Source organism: Artibeus jamaicensis, unplaced genomic scaffold (genome assembly GCF_021234435.1).
Source record: "Artibeus jamaicensis isolate MK-2021 breed Jamaican fruit bat unplaced genomic scaffold, CSHL_Jam_final contig_3109, whole genome shotgun sequence".
In the NCBI taxonomy this organism is placed as follows: domain Eukaryota; kingdom Metazoa; phylum Chordata; class Mammalia; order Chiroptera; family Phyllostomidae; genus Artibeus; species Artibeus jamaicensis.
Genome location: NW_026521716.1, coordinates 629593 through 650641, shown reverse-complemented (window position 1 = coordinate 650641; position 21049 = coordinate 629593). Strand labels below are relative to the sequence as shown.

Below are 21049 nucleotides of genomic sequence, written 5' to 3'. Positions count from 1 at the left end.
GATTGTTTCAAGGAGTAAACGGGATAAGGCACCAAAGCCTGAGACCCGTGTCTGGCATTCAACCAGTGCCGGGCCGTGTCCGTGTTACTCTCGTCGTTACTTTGCAGTCATTGTCGCCGGACTACAGGATCCCGAGGGCAGGGCTTCGCACGATGGCTGCAGAGCAGCCCTGGGAGCGTGTAAGCCACTGGGCCTCTCCCCGACCTGTTTAGGCACGTCGAGGGGGCTGCATGTTGGGCGTTGGCACTGCCCAACTAGGGCGGAAGTGGCAATACCACCCTTTCAAGGAAGGTTCGGCACACAGTAGGCGCCTAAGAAATGGCCGGTCGACACCAGGAAGCCTGCGGCCGGACGAATGCACGCTCTCTCCCTCCCATGGCACGATGTGGAATGCTGAGGGTGCCCAGATGGGCTTTAAGGTGTGTCTGCTTCTAACGACACCCATTTCCACAACAAAGAAGCTCGCCTCTGTGGTGCCGCCCCCCCTCGGTGCAACCGGGAAGCGCAGATGCTGAGGAGCCTGCTGTCCCCCAGGCCTGCCCCGAGTCCAGTTCGGTAGCCGACCCTGGTGGGTGCAGCTGCACGGAAGGTCTAGAGTGGTGGCCACGCACGAATACCCCACGCCAAGGAGGCGCCCAAGGGGCGTGCGGCGACACCGCCTCCAGCCGCAATTTAAAGGGCAGCGAGGGGCGGAGGGATCCGTGCCGACTGCTCAGCGCGGATCCGTCCGCAGCGAGAGAGGTGCCGTGAAGACTCGGCTCGCTCCCTCAAAATTCGCTGTTTGTTCCTCCGCCGCAGGAGCACCCGGCGGCGGACTCATTTCTTTCTCGGGTTTCTCCGCCTCCCCCCTGCAGAGTCCCGTAAAAGCAACAGAGGTGACTAGGCCACGCGAGCCGGCGTGGTGTCCCTCCGCCCGGCCGAGGGCACTCCTTTTCGTGTCTTTCCACCGTTCCCGGGCGGCGTCCGGGTGGCTCACCGGGGGCGGCGACGCGGTTGCGGTGCCGGCGACTAGGCTCTAGGGCTATGAGGTGAGGGCGCCCGGGCACAGGAGGCGGCAGCGCGGCGCCAGGACCCAGAACGCAAGCCTCGAAGCTGGCGGCTGCCTCTGGGACCCCGCGGCCGCGCGTGAGACGAGGTGAGGCCCGGGGCGCGGGGGACGCGGGGGCGCGGGGGCGCGGCGCAATGGAGGCGGGGGGCTCCGGCCGCGGCTGGGACTCATTTCCCGACAGCGGATGGAGCGGGCGGTGCTGCGGCATGTGCCGCCATCTTGGATTTTACTCTCCATTTTTCTCTGGAATTATTTTTTGGTGATTAATTTTATTCGTGGGACGGACAGTGTTGTCCGGCAGCGCGGACCCCCCCAGCGCATTGGCCGGGCAAGGGGCCTCGACGCGCCCTGAGGAGCAGGCGGTGCCCGGCGGTGAGCGGGGTGGTGGGCGCCGGTGCGGGGGGCGGCGGAGGGCTGGGGGCGGGCGCGGGGGCGCCGGGCCGGGCGGGGGCAGGGGGCGCGGCGGCGGCGGCGGCGGGGGCGGCCGGGGCGCGGGGCCTGCAGTAGGCGCCGCCGCCGGAAGGGAGCGGTAGCGGCCACCGGGCGGCGCGGGGCCGGGCCGCGGCCGCACGAGGGGAGCAGCCCCGCCGCTCGCGATTGGGGGACTCTGTTTTCCCTCTTCTCCAATGGGCAGCCGTGAACGGTCTCGCCCAATCTGCTCCCTCGGCCGCGCTCGACTCGGGGTTGTTTTTGTTTGGGCTCGAGCCTCCTCTCGGCTCTCCTCGCGGGTCGGTTCCCCACCCCTCTCCGCCCCTCGGTTGACAGCGGCTCCGGCTCCCTCTGCGCGTCGGGCGCCTGGGTCCCGAGGAAACGCCTGGCTCCTTCGGTGGATTGTCCTTGCACAGATCCGAGATGATGTGTGCCCGCGTCACTCCCACCTGTGAGAGGGGGAGACGCGCTGCCGAGATGACAATGCGACCCAACTTGTTGGAATGGCACAGAGGCGCCTCGGACCGGACGGGCTCGCTCGCTCTCCTCGGGCGTTTGACCTGGTTCTCGAGCTCTCGTTTCCCACCCACTGAGTGGGGACCGCGGGGGTGAAAATGCGTTCTTGGAGTTAATTTTTAAGAACTCGCCAAATGAGACTCCCTGTGTGTATGGGTGGGGTGGACTTAGACTCGTGGGCCGATGAACGGGTTGGTCGTGGGCGTGATTTTTCACCGGGGCCTCCTTAGACTTGAGCTGCCCTGGTGCAAGTGCAGGGAAGCGCGGCTGTGTGGCTCGGCAGACTGCTGTGCAGGGGCGTCAGAGGGGACAGGTGCCCGCTCAAAGTTTTCCCCTTGGTGTTTAATACTGACAACACGCCTGTAGCTTTGGAAGATGAGTGGTAAAAGCATACACATTTTGGAGAGGGAGAGGGAACCATGTTTGCCTGCAATAACCACGGGTAATTGAACACGTGGGCACGAGAACGTCAAGAGTTACTTGTATCCGCAGTAGATACAAAGTTACTTTGCAGCCAAGGTTTAGCAACTTGAACTCTAGGTGTGGGTGGCCCTGTCAGGGTTGGGGCTGCTTATCCGTGCTCCAGGATAAAAGTCCAGGAGGGCTTCTAATCCCCGCGTGTGTGGGAACTCAGGCCCATTTTTCAGTTTTTAAATTTTCAGCTTTTAAAAATCTCTAGCCCTTGGACCTTCTGCTCTCCCTTCCCCAAGCACCAGCCCCGCCCGTGTTCCTTGCCTCTGGCCACTGGGTCACCGCCTGCGCGCACCCCTGACCCCTCCCGCTCCTTCCCTAGGAAGGCCCAGCTGTGACCGTGTCGCCCTCCGGGGGACTCCTCTCTGCGTGCAAAGGTGTGGGCCAGCCGGCCCTCCCTGTCCGAGCACCGGTTAATTGCTATACATTTGACTGTTTACTTGTCCAGCCTCTCAGCTCTCTTGTGAGCCTTTTATTGTTTATCTCAGCTCGGGGGCAGGCACAGGAGAAGAAAGTGTTAAATTTATTAATCTCCAAGTTATCAAACTTAATAGTTTGTATTTAGTTTTTCAAAATGTCCATTCTAGTGTTATTAGCGTTGTCAGTAGCAAAACTTAGAGAGTGAAATGAATACTATGGATATTTACTCTTTGTGAAGAGTATAGTAGGGCTGTTTTTGTTGCCCATAAACTTTTAAATTGAACTCCCTTTCACAGCCATTTCCAAGTGCTCTTGTGCCTGTGTCCTCACCTGTGTCCTGGGGCACACTGAGCTGTGTTTGTGTCTGTCTTTCACTCTCCGCTCTGGAACCAAGTGTCTGTGGGCTGTGCTGCGGGAGGTGGGCAGGTTGGGGAGCGCATCCGAATGCGCCTGTGAAGGAAGTGGTAGCAGGCTGTTTGCACCTTTGAGCCTAGTTTTGTGGGTGGGGGATGTTGGTTTGTAAATTTTCCCCTGTCATTGAATTTGACTTTTCCGTATATGAGTATCAGTTTGTTACAGGACACAAGTATGTGGCCTGGTTGTGTTGCAAAGACATTTGTTTGTATAAGTAGCATCTGAACAGCTCCCTGTCCCCAGGAATGCCCTGCCCTGCCCACGGCTTATGAGAGCAGATCTTTTCAGATAAATCAAGTAGACTTCATTATTTCATACTTTCATTATTTTATGAGCTTTACTCTCCACTCTCCAAAATCCTTCTCCAAGGATTTGTTCAGGAGACACGTTCCCAAATTTTAGTCATGCACATCTTATTTTAAATGCACAACAGGATTTTACTGTTTCAAAGGTGTGCTATAGAGAGAACCCATCCATACAGGAAAGAATCATCACCTTACTTTTGTAATTCACATCAATGTCTAACATTAGCTTTTGACCCCCGTGTTCCCCAGAGGTATTGCGTTAGAGTAGGTGTGTTATCTTTACATAGTTGGTGATGGGACCAGAGACCATTTGCACAAAAGGGAAAAAAGTCACTGATTTCCATAATTATTGATGCTCTAAATTACATTTTGCATCCTAATTTCCTTTCATCATGCTGAAGGGCTCCTAGGACTGTGGACCAGTTTGCTCCCTCACTGCCTTTGGCCCCTGCGTCTACAAGCCAGGTTTGGGGCTGGCTGGCGTCTGTGTGAGGAAAGCTTAACCACCACCTAGTCTTCCAGGGTTGGACATTATCATGACTGCTGTGTCTCCATGTAATTCTGGGCTGGTTGAAGGAGCTGGAGGAACACTCTACCTGTGTTCCCGTGTGCTCTGTCATTATTTCCGGAAGACATTGATAGGGCCAAGCCCCTGTTCCTTTGTCTGTAAAATAATTGAATATTAGTCTCTGCAGTCATTTCCAACCCTGTATTATAGTTTATCTTTTTTAAAAATATATTTTATTTATTTTTAGAGAGTATGGAAGGGAGTGAGAAAGAATGGGAAATATAGGTCTGTTGCCTCTTGCACACCCCCAGTTGGGGACCTGGCCTGCAACCCAGGCACCTGCCCTGTCAGGGTCCACCCAGTGACCCTTTGGTTCTCAGGCCAGTGCTCAGTCCACTGAGCCACAGCAGCCAGGGCTATAATTTATCTTTTACATTTAATTGCCACTCTGTTTTCTCGCAGGGGTGTCCAACCTGTGGCCCACATGCAGCTTAGGATGGCTATGAATGTGGCCCATCACAAAATCATAAATTTACTGAAAACATTATGAGGGTTTTTTTTGTGTGATTACATTTCATAATATAGCTAATATATGGCCCAAGACAACTGTTTTTCTTCCATGTGGCCCAGAGATGCCCAAAGGTTCGACACCCTGTAAGGGCTATTTTAATCATATTTGGACATCTAATTGTGTACATAGTTCATCTGTAACTTCCATGTAGTTTTTTGTTAAATTAAATTGATGGTATAGGTTACAGTCGGTTGGGTTTTAGAATTGACAAACTTGGGTGTATCCATGGTTCCAAAAGCTTGATTTTTCAGGTCTGTATGTCTCCTACTGGTCGGTTGCGTCTCTGCAAGATGTCTTATTTTCTGTGTTACAACAGTACGCTAAAGGCAGAGGTAAGTAGACCTGGGAAGCATTTCTTGGTGATAAGCCTTGGCATTTCCGGCTGGTGCACATGTCCTCACACACTGGAGTAAATCTCTGGACTGAAGCTTAAACACCAGAGTTTTAGACCCAGCCTTACCATTTAATAGCAATTTGACTTTAGGAAAGCATGTTCATTTCTGAGCTTTAGCTGTCATAATCCCTGACTCACCCACATCACAGCGCTGCCATGCTGGCAAACCCTCTGTCCTGTGTGTGAGGGTTAAACAAATGCCTGTGTTCCAGTTGGGCCTCTGGTTGCAGCAGTTGGTCACCAGGTCTCTAATGGCACTAGGATTGCCTCTCAGGTCTTAGGCAAAAGATTCCTTCATAGAAGGGTCCTTCTGCGTCCTAATCTGTGGACTGGTTTTCCTGAAAACTGAGGCTCTCTGGCGCCCTCTACTGTCCCTGGACACAGCCAGTATTCCAGCACCATGAACAGTGCCCGATGGTTCCCAGTAGGTTCTTGGTGAATGTTGGATTGAGTGGATTCTGATCTGCAGAATGATTCATTTTGTCTGTTTCATTTGTATAACAGGATTGATTGAAGTGCCTGATGAAGTTTAATGATCCCTGAGGAGTATTTTCATTTTCAAGGAAATGCTTATGTGGCATGATGTGGAGGGATATATATTTTTAGCAAGAAAACCAACCTACTCTTAGAAAGGTGGAGCTCCCTGACTGAGGAGAAAAGGGGGGGCCTGATCCCTCAGCCAGTGAGCCAGTGGAGTCTGGGGCTAAAGAGGCCAAATAAAAACCTTTTTCCTTTTCCTTAGAAAAAGGAGCAAAAATAGTCTTCATGCCCTGGCTGATGTGGCTCAGTGGGTTGAGTGCCAGCCCATGAACCAAAAGGTCCCCAGTTCAGTTCCCAGTCAGGGCACATGCCTGGGTTGTGGCCCAGGTGTCCAGTAGGGGGCACATGAGAGGCAACCACATACTGATGTTTCTCTTCTCTGTCCCTTCCCTTCACTCTAAAAATAAATAAATAAAATCTTAAAAAAAAAAAGGCAAAAAACAAAACAGCCCTTATTCTGGGTCCAGGAGGATGTAGACAAAGCCAGTTGCCTCAGAAACTGTTTGTTCATTGGATATGAATAGATACCTGGAAGGTGTTGAGCCTCCCAAAAGGTGGTGTTTCTGTGTTTATGCTTTTGACTTATTTTCCCTGTCATCCTATGTAAAGTCTGTTTCCACATTATTCTGTCTCCTAACATCCTATTTGTTTCCTTTATAGCTCTAACCAGAATTTATAGTTTCAAACTTATTAGATTGCTTGTCTCTCTCCCCACACTATACGTTGAGCTCCATGAAATCAGGAACTATGTCTGTGTTGTTCTAGGGTCTTACTCTTTAAATATGTGGTAAAGTACACTTCTAAATATCATCGATAGGTTCTGTGACTTAGAGCAAAATAACTTACAGTGAAACCAGTTTTACCACAGGCTAATTGATAGAAAAAAAGTTAAGTTTCTGCCCTGGCTGGTGTTGCTCAGTGGGTTGAACATTGTCCCACAGACTGAAAGGTCGCCAGTTCGATTCTTGGTCAGGATGCACGTGTGGGTTGTGGGCCAGGTCCTCAGCTGGGAGTATGTGAGAGGCAACCACACATTGATGTTTCTCTTGCACATCAATGTTTCTCTCCCTCACTTTCTTCCTCCCTTCCCTTCTCTTTAAAAATAAAATCTAAAAAAAAAAAGAATGAAAAAAAAAAGAATGAAGCTCTCACGGCATCACATCAATTATACCAAAAGGACGTTATTTGAGGACCTGCTGTATGTTTAAAACTTTGAGTCAGGGTTGTATTGCTCTCTCATATGGTGTAAGGCTTGCTGCCATTTGTAAAGTGGGGATGATAACAGTAGTATCTGACATGTTAACATATAATGCAATACTTTTATTACACGTGCATGAATACACTTAATGTACTGCACACGTTAAGGACTGTGATGGGGAAAGTGATGTGGTACATGGAAGGTCGGCAGCACAGTCCTTGCCTCGTAGTCAGCGCAGTAGTGCGACACGCCCAGAAGACTAGTGCTGTAAGGTGTCTCTGGTGGCCAGGACTGCCCACTCAGCCCTGCTGCAGCCAGTCCCTCATGCGCACCTGGAGCAGCCTTTTAACTAAACGTGTGGTGGGCACTGTGCTCCGCACTGAGCACCTGGCCTCTGGCCCTGTACGTGGGGCTGCTGCTCAGCAAGGCCTGTCTCTCCACAGCTCATTTCCTTTCCTCCCCTTTTTTTTTTCCCACTCAACTACCCATGATAAAGCTCAAAAAAATTTTTATATTGGTTTTATAGAGAGAGGGGGGAAGGGGGAGAAAAATCTATTTGTTTGTTCGCCTTATGTACGTGTTCCTTGGTTGCTTTTTGTACATGCCCTGACGGAGTCAAATGTGCAGCCTTGTTGTATCAGGATGATGCTCTAATCAGCTCAGCTACCTGGCCAGGGCCTCCAAAATTTTTTTGGCTTCATGGATTGGTAGCACATCATCTTGTCAAAAGGTGTGAATTACTTTAGGTAGGTAATTATATATTCCCGAGGCTGTTTCTTTTACTCCAAGACCTTCTGATGTGAAATACTGCGATTCTTTTTTTTTTTTAGGTGTATTTTATTTATTTATATTTAGAGAGAGGGGAAGGGATGGAGAGAGGGAGAGAAACATCAGTGTGTGGTTGCCTCTCGCACACCCGCTACTGGGGACCTGGCTGGCAACCCGGGCATGTGCCCTGACCGGGAATTGAACCAGCCACCCTTTGGTTCACAGGCCTGTGCTCAATGCACTGAGCCACACCAGCCAGGGCTGAAATACTGTGATTCTTTTAATTAATAATGTTGAAAAGCTTGGTAAACTGCAAAGTCCTTGTTAATGTTACTCTCTTCACAGTCCCATTTCTCTCCTGAGTTGTAACACATGCCAGCTTCACCTGGGTTGTGCTCCCCTCCTCAAATTTCCCAAATCCAAACTTTCTCACCTTTCCTACAAACAGGTTCCTCTGTGGTTCCTAGCTCAGTTAATGGCAGCCTCGCAGTCACCCCAACTAGAGATTTCTGATTCAGTTGGGATTCCTTTCTGTGCCTCACTATCCAAATCAGATTTGTTACCAAGTCTTGTCAAGCTTGTGTTTGAAACACCAGAGCTGCTCTCTCCCTACTCACTGCTCCTGCTGCATTGAACCTTCTGACTGGTCTCTGCTCACTTTCCACCAGGAGGATCCTGTCTAGTGTACAGTGAGCAACTTCTCTGACCTTTCATCTGATAACAGCAACTCCACCGGGAGTGAGAATTAAGTGATAAAGTGACTGTAGGAAGCACTAAATAAACAAAGGGAGGAGCTATGACTTATTGGTGTTTTTTTAAATGGGGTTACAGTTCACCTGATGCACAACAAGCTAAATCCCACTCTAACAAATCCATAATCCCTCTGAATGCTGACTGTGAGGAGTAGTTTGGTGAGATCTTTAATTCCACAGTGTTGCCAGAGGTCCCATTCCTTCTGTTTAGGAGCAGTAGAAAAGTAAAGCTGGTCTCAGCTCCGTGGCATAAATTCACATCTCTGGCCCTTTTTTCTTCTTTTGAAACTTTTAATGCAGGAGGTGAGGTAATTTTTTTTTCTTGTGGGCGTTTGGTAGGATGAGGGGTAGAGGGAACATTTATACTTGATTAAGGCTTTGTAAATAATGGGCTAACACGCCTGCCCTCTTCGTTTCTGCGGTAGTGATTGATTCGGAAAGAGACAGTTGGATACCTTTATTTGCAGTTTCTGCTCATTTAATCCTTTTGGTAAACCGAGGAGGTAGACTCTTCATTTTACTGAGGCCATTAGCAAGGTTAAGTGACTAGGTCCGTGGTCACACTGCTAGACAGTGATGAGTAAGAGCCAGGGTGGGACCCAGGCTCTTTGACTCTACCCAGAGCACATCCTGAACTACCTGGCAAACTCAGCCTAGGCCTTTAAGACCCACCCCAAGAATTGCCTGTTGGAGTTTTTCTTGCCTTTGTCTTCGTGCAGGAAGAATTGATTATTCTTTGTTTGACTTACCTCGGAACTCCTGAGGAACTGTGGACTGTACTTACAGATTTTTGACACGAGGTGGCATCTATTTATAGAAGAGTAAAATGCTGTTTGGCTCAGAAAACAGTGACAAAAGGAGCATCCTTGGTTTTCATTCTAAGGCCCTATTAGCTAAGTGGGCGGGGTCAGATGTGGAGAGATGGCCAGCAGGTTTTCTTGTTTGTTGTGGAATTTCCTTCAACAACTACCTTAGCTAAAACCTGTATTTAAAATATACTTATTGAGTCAACTGGAGACACAAATCTTTCTGGTAGAAAATTCTTTGTTGTGCTATATATCAGACGTGAGTAAATAAGGACTATGAAGCAGTATTTTCTGTAAGGACTCAGTTTATTATGAGCCCAGCTGCAGATCAGTGGCCCAGGGGGTAAGTGCAAGTGTTGTAAATATCTGATTCTTGAGTTGCCAGTAAGTAGTGGATATTACACTGTTTAAAATGTTGTGATGAATGAAAAATTCTGGTAATTTTATTTTTTATTTTTATTGTAAATTTCGTATGAACATAAGTTCAGTCACAGTACTTCCCAGGAAGGTCTTGTTGAATTTGGCTTAAGCCCAGTGTGTGATCAATTGCACATGTGATCGGGATGCCAGCCGCACTTTAGGACTCCATGGAGCGCTCTCTGGAGCTGTTTCACACCTGCAGTTGGAGAGGAGAAATGACTTTAAGTGTAATTTGAAACAACTTTGTTTCTGCCCTGGCTGGTGTAGCTCAGTGGATTGAGCTTGGCTCTGCAAACCGAACAACCGCAGTTCGATTCCCAGTCAAGGTACATACCTGGGTTGCAGGCCAGTTCCCAGTGGGGGACACAGGAGAGGCAACCATACGTTGATGTTTCTCTCCCTCTCTCCTTCCCTTCCCCTCTAAAGATAAATAAATAAAATCTTAAGAAAAAAACAACTTTGTTTCTCTATCCTCACCTGAGGACATGGTTATTGATTTTAGAGAGAGGGCAGAGGGGAGTGAGAGAGAGAAATAGAAACATTGGTGTGCGTGTGGGAGAGAAACATCGACCAGTTGCCTCCCGTAGGTGCCTTAACTGAGGGTGAAACCCACAGCTTAGGCATGTGCCCTGACTGGGAATCGAACCCATGACTTGTTGGTTTATGGGAGGATGCTCCAACCAACTGAGCTGTCCAGCCAGGGCCAAAACAGCTTTTTAAAGGTGTTTAAAATTTTTTTTCCTGTAATACCTTGGAACCTTATGTGTTTCTCAAGTCTGTTGATTTTTAATACAGTAAAAATACTTTACAGTATTTTTTCATGTGGTTTACTTTTTCATGGTCTCTTTCAGTTTCCTGTGGGTCCTGTAACAAATGACCATAAACTTGGTAGCTTAAGAAAACAAATGTGTTCTCTCTCAGTTCTGGGGGGCAGTCTACCCTGTTTCACTGGACCCACATCAAGGTCCAGCTCAGGCTCCCTCCCGAGGGAGCCTCTTCCAGCTTCTTTTTTTTTCTTTAAAGATTTTATTTATTTCTTTAGAGGGGAAGGGAAGGAGAGAGGGAGAGAAACATCAGTGTGTGGTTGCCTTTCGTGCTTCCCCTGCTGGGAACTGGCCTGCAACCCAGACATGTGCCCTGACTGGGAATTGAACCTCGATCGTGTGGTTCTCAGGCCTGCGCTCAATCCGCTGAGCTACACCAGCCAGGGCTTCTTTTTTTTTCTTTAATATATATTTTATTGATTATGCCATTACAGTTGTTCTATTCCCCCCTTCAGTCCCCTCCACCCTGCACACCACTCCCCCACCATTCCCCCCTTTTAGTTTATGACCACGTGTCTCAAGTTCTTTAGATACTGTATTCCCCTACTATTCTTGCCGTCCCCCTATCTACTTTCTGCCTACCATCTATGCTACTTATTTTCTGTACCTTCTCCCCCCTTCTCCTCCTCCCACTCTCCTGTTGCTAACCCTCCATGTGATGTTCATTTTTATGGTTCGCTCCTGATCTAGCTGTCCTCTTAGTTTGCTTTTGTTTTAGGTGTGGTTGTTAATTACTGTGAGTTTGCTGTCCTTTCACTGTTCATCTTTTTTATCTTTTTCTTAGATAAGTCCCTTTAACATTTCATATAATAAGGGCTTGGTGATGATGAGCTCCTTGAATTTGATCTTATCTGAGAAGCACTTTATCTGTCCTTTCATTCTAAATGAAAGCTTTGCTGGATATAGCAATCTTGGTTGTAGGTCTTTGGATTTCATGACTTGGAATACTTTTTTCCAGCCCCTTCTTGCCTGTAAGGTCTCTTTTGAGAAATCAGTTGACAGTCTGATAGGAACTCCTTTGTAGGTGACTGTCCCCTTATCTCTTGCTGCTTCTAGGATTCTCTCCTTCATTTTAATCTGAGCTAATGTAATTATGATGTGCCTTGGTGTGTTCCTCCTTGGGTCCAACTTCTTTGGGACTCTCTGAGCTTCCTGGACTTCCTGGAAGTCTATTTCCTTTGCCAGATTGAGGAAGTTCTCCTTTATTATTTGTTCAAATAAGTTTTCCACTTGTTGCTCTTCCTCTTCCCCTTCTGTTCCTCTTCCCCTATAATTCGGATGTTGGAGCGTTTAAAGATGTCCTGGAGGTTCCTTAACCTCTCCTCATTTTTTGAATTCTTGTTCCTTCATATTTTCCTGTTTGGTCATTTTTTTCTTCCTTCTGGTCCACTCCCTTGATTTGAGTCCCAGTTTCCTTTTCATCACTATTGTTTTCCTGTGCCTTTCCCTTCATTTCAATTAGTTTAGCCTTTATGTGTTCCTCTAATTTGTGGCTAAAATCAACCAGTCCTGTGACCATGCTGATCACCAGTGCTTTGAACTGTGCCTCTGATAGGTTGGCAATTTCTTGTTCACTTAGATTTATCAGCTCTGGGACTCTGAGCTCTTCTTGAGCCATGTTTTGATCTGTTCATGCATGTTACATATGAGGAGAGGAGCCTTAGGTGTTCACCAGGGCGGGGCCACCCAGGTCTGCTGGTTTGTGATGCTGTATGTGGGGGCGGAGTCAGAGAGGGGCAATAGTGGTCCCTTCTGCTGCTTCCCGCCGCTGGGGTCTGTGCATCTGTCTCACTGCTAGCTCCTTTGCCTGTGAATGTGTGACCGAGATCATCCTGCCGCCTTGTGGCCTCAGTGGGTCCTCCCGTTGCTACTCCACACCTGGGATTCATCTTTGGCTGCCTGCGCGCCTGGGTCGCACACCTGGGTTGGTGCAGTAGATCTTTCCTGCCTGACCCGCTCTGCTGCTGGCTCTGCCCCTCTTACCGGTCTGGCTGAGTAGTTTCGTTGTTGTTGGACTTCAGTGTAGTTCAATTTTCTGTGGTTTGGCTGCGTATTTTGTTGCTAAAACTTTGTTGTTTTTAAACTTGGTTGTGTGAGAAGGTACAGTGTTTCCACCTACCTCTCTATCTTGGTGGAAGTCTTCCCTCTTCCAGCTTCTAAGGACTGGTGTATGTGCTGTCGGAGCTCCCTCTGCCCCTCTCTCACAAGGGCACTGGTGACAGCATTTAGGGCCCACTGGATGTGTCTCAAAACCTGTAATTTTATCACACCTCCAAAGACCCTTTTCCTTGTAAACTAACACTGGCAGGTTTGGGGGGCATTTTCCAGCCCATTTCAGCCTCCTTTAGAGCAGTTAGTGCACCAGTTAGGCCTGGTGAGTGGTGCTGCCCTCCAGCCGTCTTGAAAGGTTGGGCAGAGCATTTATTATGCGTTGGTGGGAAACTGCTTAGAAGGGGCCATTCTCTTGCTTGCCCTAGTGGCTGCTTGGGAAAGCCGTGAAATTGTCTCAAATGAGTTTGACTCTGTCAAAGCTGGGAAAAGAAGGCTGAAGTGATACCTTTAACAATAACATGACACAGGTACCAATGACTGTGAAGAACTATTCTTTGCTCTGGAGTCTGGTGCCAGATGCCAAATCCTCACTGAATTTGCACCGACACCTCCAGTCTTACAGCAATGGCTCTGCCTTAGGTGGCGGCTTAATTGTGAAACCAGAATAGAGTTCCCCAAGGCTGTTATTTCATAGCACTAGAGTTCAACTAGTGCAAGTCATCTGAATTCTCACATGCAGTTTATTTCTGACAACAGTGTTTATAAGAGCAAGTTTTAGGTTACAGGTGTGATCGTGAATTCATGGTAGTTTTCTAGTAAATTGGCAGCTTGAGCGATTGCCCTGTCAAACTGCATTGTAGTGTTACGGTGAGGTACTAATCACAGATGCTCCTCATAGCTTTGCAGGGCTTCTTATATTGGTCCAACCATATGGATTGTTCCTACAGGGTTCCATCGAACCTTGGGTGTATATTGATTGCAGATGGATTTGGAATAGCCATTGTTAAAAACTAATTTGGTCCCTGGCTGGTGTGGCTCAGTGGATTGAGTGCTGGCCTGTGAACCGAAAGGTCGTCAGTTCAATTCCCAGTCAGGGCACATGCCTGGGTTGAAGGCTAGGTCCCCAGTTGGGGGTGGGCAAGAGGCAACCACACACTGATGTTTCTCTCTTTCTCTTTCTCTTCCCCTCTCTCTAATGATAAATGAATAAAATCTTTTTTTTTTTAGGGAGGGGGGCTCGTGTGGTCGGGCCCGCCCCTCCACCCCCACGCAAAAATCTTTAAAAAAACTAATTTGGAATTGTTTGATATATTTTAGGGTCCTTTTTAGATTTGAGGGGAAAAACTAATAACCACTTGGGTTTATATGTAGCAGTTAGGTTTGAGAATAGAAGGGGGAATGTGAGACAGGCCAGACGTGTGAAGCACTAGAAGGTGGAATTGCTGTTTCACTGTGCTGATGGGAAGTTACTAGGAATGAGACGAGCCAGAGTGGTCTCGCTCCTGGGCCCGCGTGGGCACGTTTGTTCTTTTGGGGGCGTGGTGTGTGTTTTTCCTCCTTGGACAGTGCTCTCTCTCATTTCTATGCTTTTTGTTTGTGTTCATCTTTCTAGTGCTTCTTTTAAGTACAAAACTACAGAGAGTGTCACAAAGTCTAGAAGTGAAGGTGTAAAAAGTTTGTGAAAGGATTTTAGTTACATGTTAGATTTCCTGTCACTCTGAGAGTCTGGTTTTTGGATTGCTATATTATGGTTTTAGAAGTTGGTTTTAACTTACATACGTATAAATAATGCAAAAGGATTTTTGTGAAGTCTTTTTTCCTTTTTATACATACCTTTAAATGTTACAAAAGTAATATATGTTCATTTTGAAAAGTTGAGCCCTTTGATGACTACGTCATGTAACAGGTAAAAATTGGTTGTAATCTCATTCTCTAGGGATGATACCACAGTTAATTGCTGTATTGAATTGTTTTCTTAGCACATTGTACCCGAATCACTTAAATGTTTGCTCTGCTTTTTTTTTCAATAAAGATTTTCAAAACTCTCTAGCAAGCTAGAGCCTGCTTTATAAAAATGTGTATCACTTTTTCCTCTTTAAGCACTCAGGGTTTGTTGCGTTGCCACTGGATGATTTCTCAGATAAACTGTGTGCAGACAAGTTCAGCATGTAAGCTGGTTAGAGAGTTCTCGGTAGTGTCGCAGGGATTATGTTGAAGTCCTTGATAGTCATTCAGAACCAATGTTTTCATTTTTCTGACAGAGTTTTAAAAATCCTGGTTTGTGTTTAGAACATTAAACAAAAAATTTGTGTCCAAATCTTTAAGTAAAAAAATATTAGAACCAGCCCTGGCTGGCGTAGCTCAGTGGATTGAGCGCGGGCCTGCGAATCAGAGTATCGCAGTTCGATTCCCAGTCAGGGCACATGCCTGGGTTGCAGGCCAGTTCCCAGCAGGGGACTCACGAGAGGCAACCACACATTGATGTTTCTCTCCCACTCTTTCTCCTTCCCTTCCCCTCTCTCTAAAAATAAATAAATAAAATATTTAAAAAAAAATATTAGAACCACAGTTCTCAAACTGGGTACGAGCAGTTCGCTGAAAAGGCAGTAAACAGCTTCCAATTCCGTGTGTGTCCACAAGGGGAGAGTGACAGTCACAAAGGTGTCGGCATTTGGTGACAACCCCTCACAGCTGAAGTAGAGCAGGCTCTCTACGTAAACCAAGCACAGTTTTAGTGAAACAGTTCTGTGCTTTCTTTGGAAACTTTTTCAACTATCAGAGCATTTTAGGGTTTTTTCCCAATTATAAATAAATAGGTTTACTATAAACATTTTGGGGGAAATTTTTGTTAATGTTAATCCCATTCCCTCAAAGGTAGCCATTCTGTTGTTGATTTGGAACGAGGGGTGGTGTGTTGTGTGTATGCTTTTTCCTGGAGTGGTATTACAATATGATCAGACATTTCCTCTCTAAATACAACTCTACATAACTCTTCAAATACTTTCCTCTTCACATGCAGCTCTTATTTTAGCAGTTTTCCAGTGTATTTTGTATTATCATAAATAGTTTGCCTTCTCCTTATGTTTGGTGCTAGAATCTGAAGCATGTGCTTCCTTCCCCACCTGTTGGTCCAGTGAAATTCGTGAGGTGAATGTTCCTCTCCTGTTGACTTTCGCCTTGTGAAGCCTCCTGCCCTGGGGCACAGTCACACTGCATTTCCTTAGAGCCTGGACAAGCCAAACACAGGCAGCAAAGCTTGCATAATACCCTCAGGAATTTCACTCCATTATCTATACTAGAATGGTCTTTTTTAAAAAGACATTTTTAAAGATTGTATTTATTTATTTTATACTGAGGGGAAGGGAGGGAGAGAAACATCAGTGTGTGGTTGTCTCTCACACGCCCCCACCAGGGACTTGGCCTGCAACCCAGGCACATGCCCTAACTGGGAATTGAACCAGTCACCCTTTGGTTCGCAGGCTGGCACTCAGTCCACTGACCCACACCAGCCAGGGCTTCATTTCTTTTTTAAAAGTATTCATTGTGAGCTCTTCTCCACATAGCAAGCAGCTAGCATGGGCCTTTAGGCTGGAACTTGGGGCATGTTGCTCCTCTGTCACGTGCCCTGCCTTCCGGGCGCCTCTCTGACCCCATCTGCCCCCGCCACCCCGGCTCTGTGCTGGTCCTTTCGCCCGGGCCTGGTGCCTCGCACTCTCCCATGCTGCCCAGCTTTCTTCTTCGGGCCCTGTGCCACCTGATACACTCCCTGCCACGTGGAAACTGCCTTGTCTCCTGCAAGGTGTCGATGTTCATTTGTGAATTTGCTATTTCCCAGAGCTTTCGTCATGAGAATATAAGCACAAACGAGGGCAGAAACCTTTTGTTCTTTGCTGTATCCTCAGTGCCTAGAACAGTGTCTGGAATACAGTAGATGGCTAATAATTTTTCTGATATTTTTATATTGAGAGATCAGAACAAAGTAAGATTTGTAGCTATTATACCATTTAAGGAGTGGTCAGTACTCCTTGAAATTTTTTTCTGCCAATTTTGGGATAAATTCAAGGTAATTTTTATTTCTAAATTATAGTCAGTAGCCAGTTAGCCTAGTACTGTCAACCAAGCCAAGACTGGTGAGCCAGCTACATTCAAAGCCAGAGAGACACACCCTTGCTTACTTTGGGAGGGGGACCTCTGGGGGGGCCAGGAAGCCTTCAGACTTTGCTAGCTGCCCATGTCTTCAGCCGCTGTCTCCACAGTTCACACTGTGTGGGCTGCGTTAGCTTTTGTAATCCCGTCTCCACCTTTAACGTGTGAGTGTTCTTCCCAGTTGCAATCCTATAGGAAATGTCTTGCCAACAGCAACAGATTCCACACTCATGGGGTAGAATAAATAACCTGAAATTACTAGAGTGCTTATTGTATATACTCATACTGAGCTAGAAAACTATAAATAGCCCCCACATTTCTGATAGCTTTACTAGAAGTGCTTTCAAAAGTGTTCATTTGTGAGCCTAAGTCAAGTCTTTGGCCTCGATGAGCTGTTGTCATATGGACGAGTGGAGAGGATTGAAACCTCCGTGAGAATGAATCCCGACACGTACAGTATGTTCATACTGGAGACTCAGCCGTGTTCTGTGACTGGCACAGCACTCACCACAGCACGGGGTGGTGTCAGTATTGGTGAGGCCCAAGGTTCCTTCCAAGTGCAAGTGCACTCCAGTTTGGATCAGAAACACTCATTTGGTTGAGTTGTGTGTAAGCTGGAGCGAGCTCAGCCTGTGCGCCATGAACTGGGCTGGTGTGCTCCTGGTGATTTATTGGTGCACTTTTCCTAGTTCTCACGGTGGGAGGGGGGGAATACAGCTTGGTAGGTAGTTTCCTCCAATTGAAATTTTTTGTTCCATGGATTTTAATTAGTATTCTTACATCTTTACCGGACAATATGTTTATTGATTTTAAAGGTGGGGGGGAGGAACATCTATGAGAGAGAAACATCGATCGATTGCCTCCTGTATGTGCCCAACCAGGGATCGAACCACAATATTTTGGTGTGTGGAACAACACTCTGGTCATCTGAGCCATCCAGTCGGGGCTCTTCAGTAATTTTTCTGAAAATTTTGGCATCTGTCCTTTGCCCTAACAGCTGGTGAAGTGAATGAATAAGTAATTTAGAACAGTAGTTCTCACGCTGGTGCTTGCATCAGAATCACCTGGGAGGCTTATGAAACCAGATTGCTGGGCCTGTCTTCAGGTTTCTGCTTTTTGTCTCTGAGTGGGAATCTGGGTTGAGACTTAAGGATTCTTTCAGGAGAGAAGACTATTTTTTGTGTCTCTTAACTCTTCCTAAAGCCACCTTGCTCTTTTCCATTCCGTGTATTATCACCGAAGAAGATGAGGACTCCTAAGAGTCCTAAAAATACATTCTTTAGTCATTGTAAGTTGCGCGTGTTCCACGTGGGCATCCTTGAGATGGACTTGCTGAAAGCCCAGAAGCCCTGCACCTCTCCTTGTTCTTTCTGTGTGGAGATGCAGAACCAGGGAGTGAGGCAGAGAGTGTGGAGGGCGGGAGGCTGGGACTTGGTTCTGTGTCTGAGCCTGCACAGGAGCTCCTCTCACTGCCTTCAAGAGCACTGACATCTTGAGGAGAGGATTTGAAGAGGTCAGGTTATAACTTTAATGTGCAGTTTAACAAAACAACAGAAGTACAGTTTCAGTTAGGTGGTTTAGACTACAACCTTATTTATTTATTTATTCTTTCATCAGCCAAGTGGCTCTGATCTACTTTGTACTGTACCAGATACTAGGGTTAGAAAAAGGAAAAAAAAAATCTTGACCTCAGGACCTGTCATCTATTAAAGAGGCAGGCCGACCATTACTGCGCAGTGACAGGAGGGCCGTCAGGTCCGTTTCAGAGTGGGGGTGTATCCCTGGGTTTGGCAGTGAGGGTCCGAGAAGACTTCCAGGGACACAAGGGGATTTGTGTGCTGGCACAGGATGGGGGAGGAGCATCACGTGGCATGGCCGTTTCCCCTTGAGCTCTCTGCTTTTATGCTTCAAAAGTGTACTGCTCAGAAGCTCTGTGCCTTTTCTCCTAATTATAAATATAGGATATTTGGTCATCAATAGGAAATCTTATATTTAATTTGAGGTGTAATAATTTAAAAATCTTTAACCTATAACTGACTTAATCAGTAGCTTTACTCACCTGTTCCTATAGTTTAAGGAGCAGTATTTTTCTGAATTTAGTGGAGCCTATAAGAAGTAGCAAAAGATAGGCCCAGGAAAAGTTGAATGCTAATTGAATTTAAATAGTAAGGGAACCAAGAGAAAAGTACATGATGAAGAATAATTGCACAAGTATCCTTAGTATTGATCAGATATATATTTTTCTTAAGCATGTCACTCACACATTTTATCCCACTGTGAATTAACACAAAATTTCAAGTCACATGAAAGCATTCTGTAGTCAAGTAAAAATTAATGTTTCATATTTGTGTTGGTTATCATTACAGAGGTGTCCAGTTAGACATTTTTCTTGGAGTACTTCAGAATAATTTACCATTTGTACTTTTCTGTGTGTTTGTATAAAGTAAGGGATATCTGACTTTGTCACATGTCCTGAGAGACCCGTGGGCATGAATGCTGGGTCCTCACGATTGTGCTGTCGGCTGGTTATGTGGCCTCGGTTATGTTACCTCTCTGGCCTCAGTTCCACCTGCAAGTGGAAGGACTTGTACTAGGGTCCTACAGGTCCTTTAGCTCCAAAGGTTTGTTTTCCTAGAGCCTTTTTAGTTTGACTTACACTAAAAACATAATTTTATAATTAACTGATGTCATGGACATTTTTTTTCTTAATCTGTTACCAACAAACATAAAGACTTCCAAAGGTCTTTGTAAAGTACAGGCATCCCTCACTGTCCAAATCATTCAGTTCCCAAATTCAGCTCATTAAAAGTCATATGGTGAAAGATACCTCTGTATTAGCAAATGTGGTCTCTCAGTTTGTGTTACCATTGTAAAGGAGCACTAAGGAAGATCTGTTATGATGGGCAGTACTTTGATATTGATAAGACACTAAATACCTTGAATGTTGACTTTACTGACACAAAGATGTGACAAACCTTTGTGGACAAGAGATAACATCATCAGGAGCAAAGGTGATCCTTACTGATAACCGAAGGATAAGTGTTTATAGAGCACTTGCTTTTCACCAGTTGCTATTCAAAGCACTAGCAGTGAGAAAGTCAGGGCCTAGGGGCATTGCAGACCCCTCAGCACGATTGGGACGGCTGGGGAGCAGAGATAATCTCTAAAGAGTGGAAACATTAATTACTAAGTTACTTTTAATACTCTGTATCGTTCTCAAGGGTCTGTGTAGCATGGTCCTTTATGTATTGACCTCCCCGTTTTGTTTTGTCTTTCATATTTTGTTTCTGTTAGGAGAGAACATTGAAATTATTCTCTAAGCTATTTGAAGAGAGTGACTAAATGCACCTGGGTCAGGCTGTCTGTGGGTATGAAGTGGTTGGGAGAATCCAAGAACATGGTGGTGAATGGCAGGAGGAGTGGAGGCAAGTTGTCTAATGACCACCCGCAGAACCAACCCAAAGCGCAGCACACGGGGAAGGACGCCGTGAAGGCCGGCAGAGGCGCAGTGGACAGGAGGTCGAGCAGATGTACGTACACCCTCAGCCGTCGCCCTGCTGACCGCGACACGGGGCAGGGGTCTGTCCTCTGTCGTTTCCAAAACAATTATTTGTGTTCTCACAGTGAGCAGTATAACTTTTTACTCTTTCAGAGTTATATAAATTTTTATTCTCACCAAACATTATGTACAACTTCAGTTTAATGCTTAATATAATCAGTCATGCTTTCTATGTCCATGGTTTCTACAAAATTATATTCTGTAGAATTTATACTTAAATGGTTAATCTCTTCTGTAAAAAATATTACAGTAACTGCAACTGAACTGAATTTCTTTAAAGTTCATACTGTATTTTTTATATTTGATGTAAGTATAAGTACGTATGTCTTTAAAAACTTAAAATAATATGAATAATAAGATCAACTCTAAATTGTGTGTTAAGTGGAATTTAGGCCAGCTTCACAGATTGTTACTACTTCTATTTATGGAGGGTGGGGCACTGTTGATATTAAGTTACTTTATCTCTGCAGCTTGGTAAGAACAAAACTACTTGAGATTTCTGAGAAATTATAGAGTTGATACTCGTTTCATAGTTCTTGAAATAGTAATAAGTTGCCATAGGATGAATTTAAACTTAAGTAGACGGCCATATGAAGATTGTCCAAAAGTATGTTAAGGAGTACAACTTTTTCTATTGATATTTCTTGATTTTACTAAGGTTAACTTGCCACTGCTGAATAAATAGCCTTAGTTTGCGTCGTAGACCGGGTTAGCCTGAGGTGTGCTGTGGTTCCAGGTAGATCGCCCCAGTCCGATTCATTCTGTTCTTACCTTTTAGAGGTTCATGCAGTTCACTAGGCTCACACTGCCTTTACCTTTCCATATCAGGTCAGGTCATGTCACTGTTGCTGTAAAGAAATAGGCAGAAATTCCTACTTCAGATAAGAGTGGAGGGCGGGTGCAAGGCT

General features: G+C 46.2%; 1 protein-coding gene across 6 annotated transcripts in view; it reads left to right on the top strand.

The window, feature by feature from the left end:
- Positions 1–727: 727 nt before the first annotated feature.
- The window catches only part of KMT5B (lysine methyltransferase 5B), a 51838-nt gene continuing 31516 nt past the window's right edge, over positions 728–21049 (top strand). The window contains exons 1-2 of one of the 6 annotated variants that reach the window (XM_037135224.2): positions 728–1135; positions 19877–20112. In XM_037135224.2, coding sequence (XP_036991119.2) covers positions 19953–20112 — 160 coding nt within the window. In that variant the 5' untranslated portion in view covers positions 728–1135; positions 19877–19952. Of the gene's footprint in view, positions 1136–1253; positions 1421–3003; positions 5015–19876; positions 20113–21049 lie in introns of those variants that run through there. The other 5 variants (XM_037135227.2, XM_037135231.2, XM_037135225.2 and 2 more) reach the window with 5 other exon arrangements.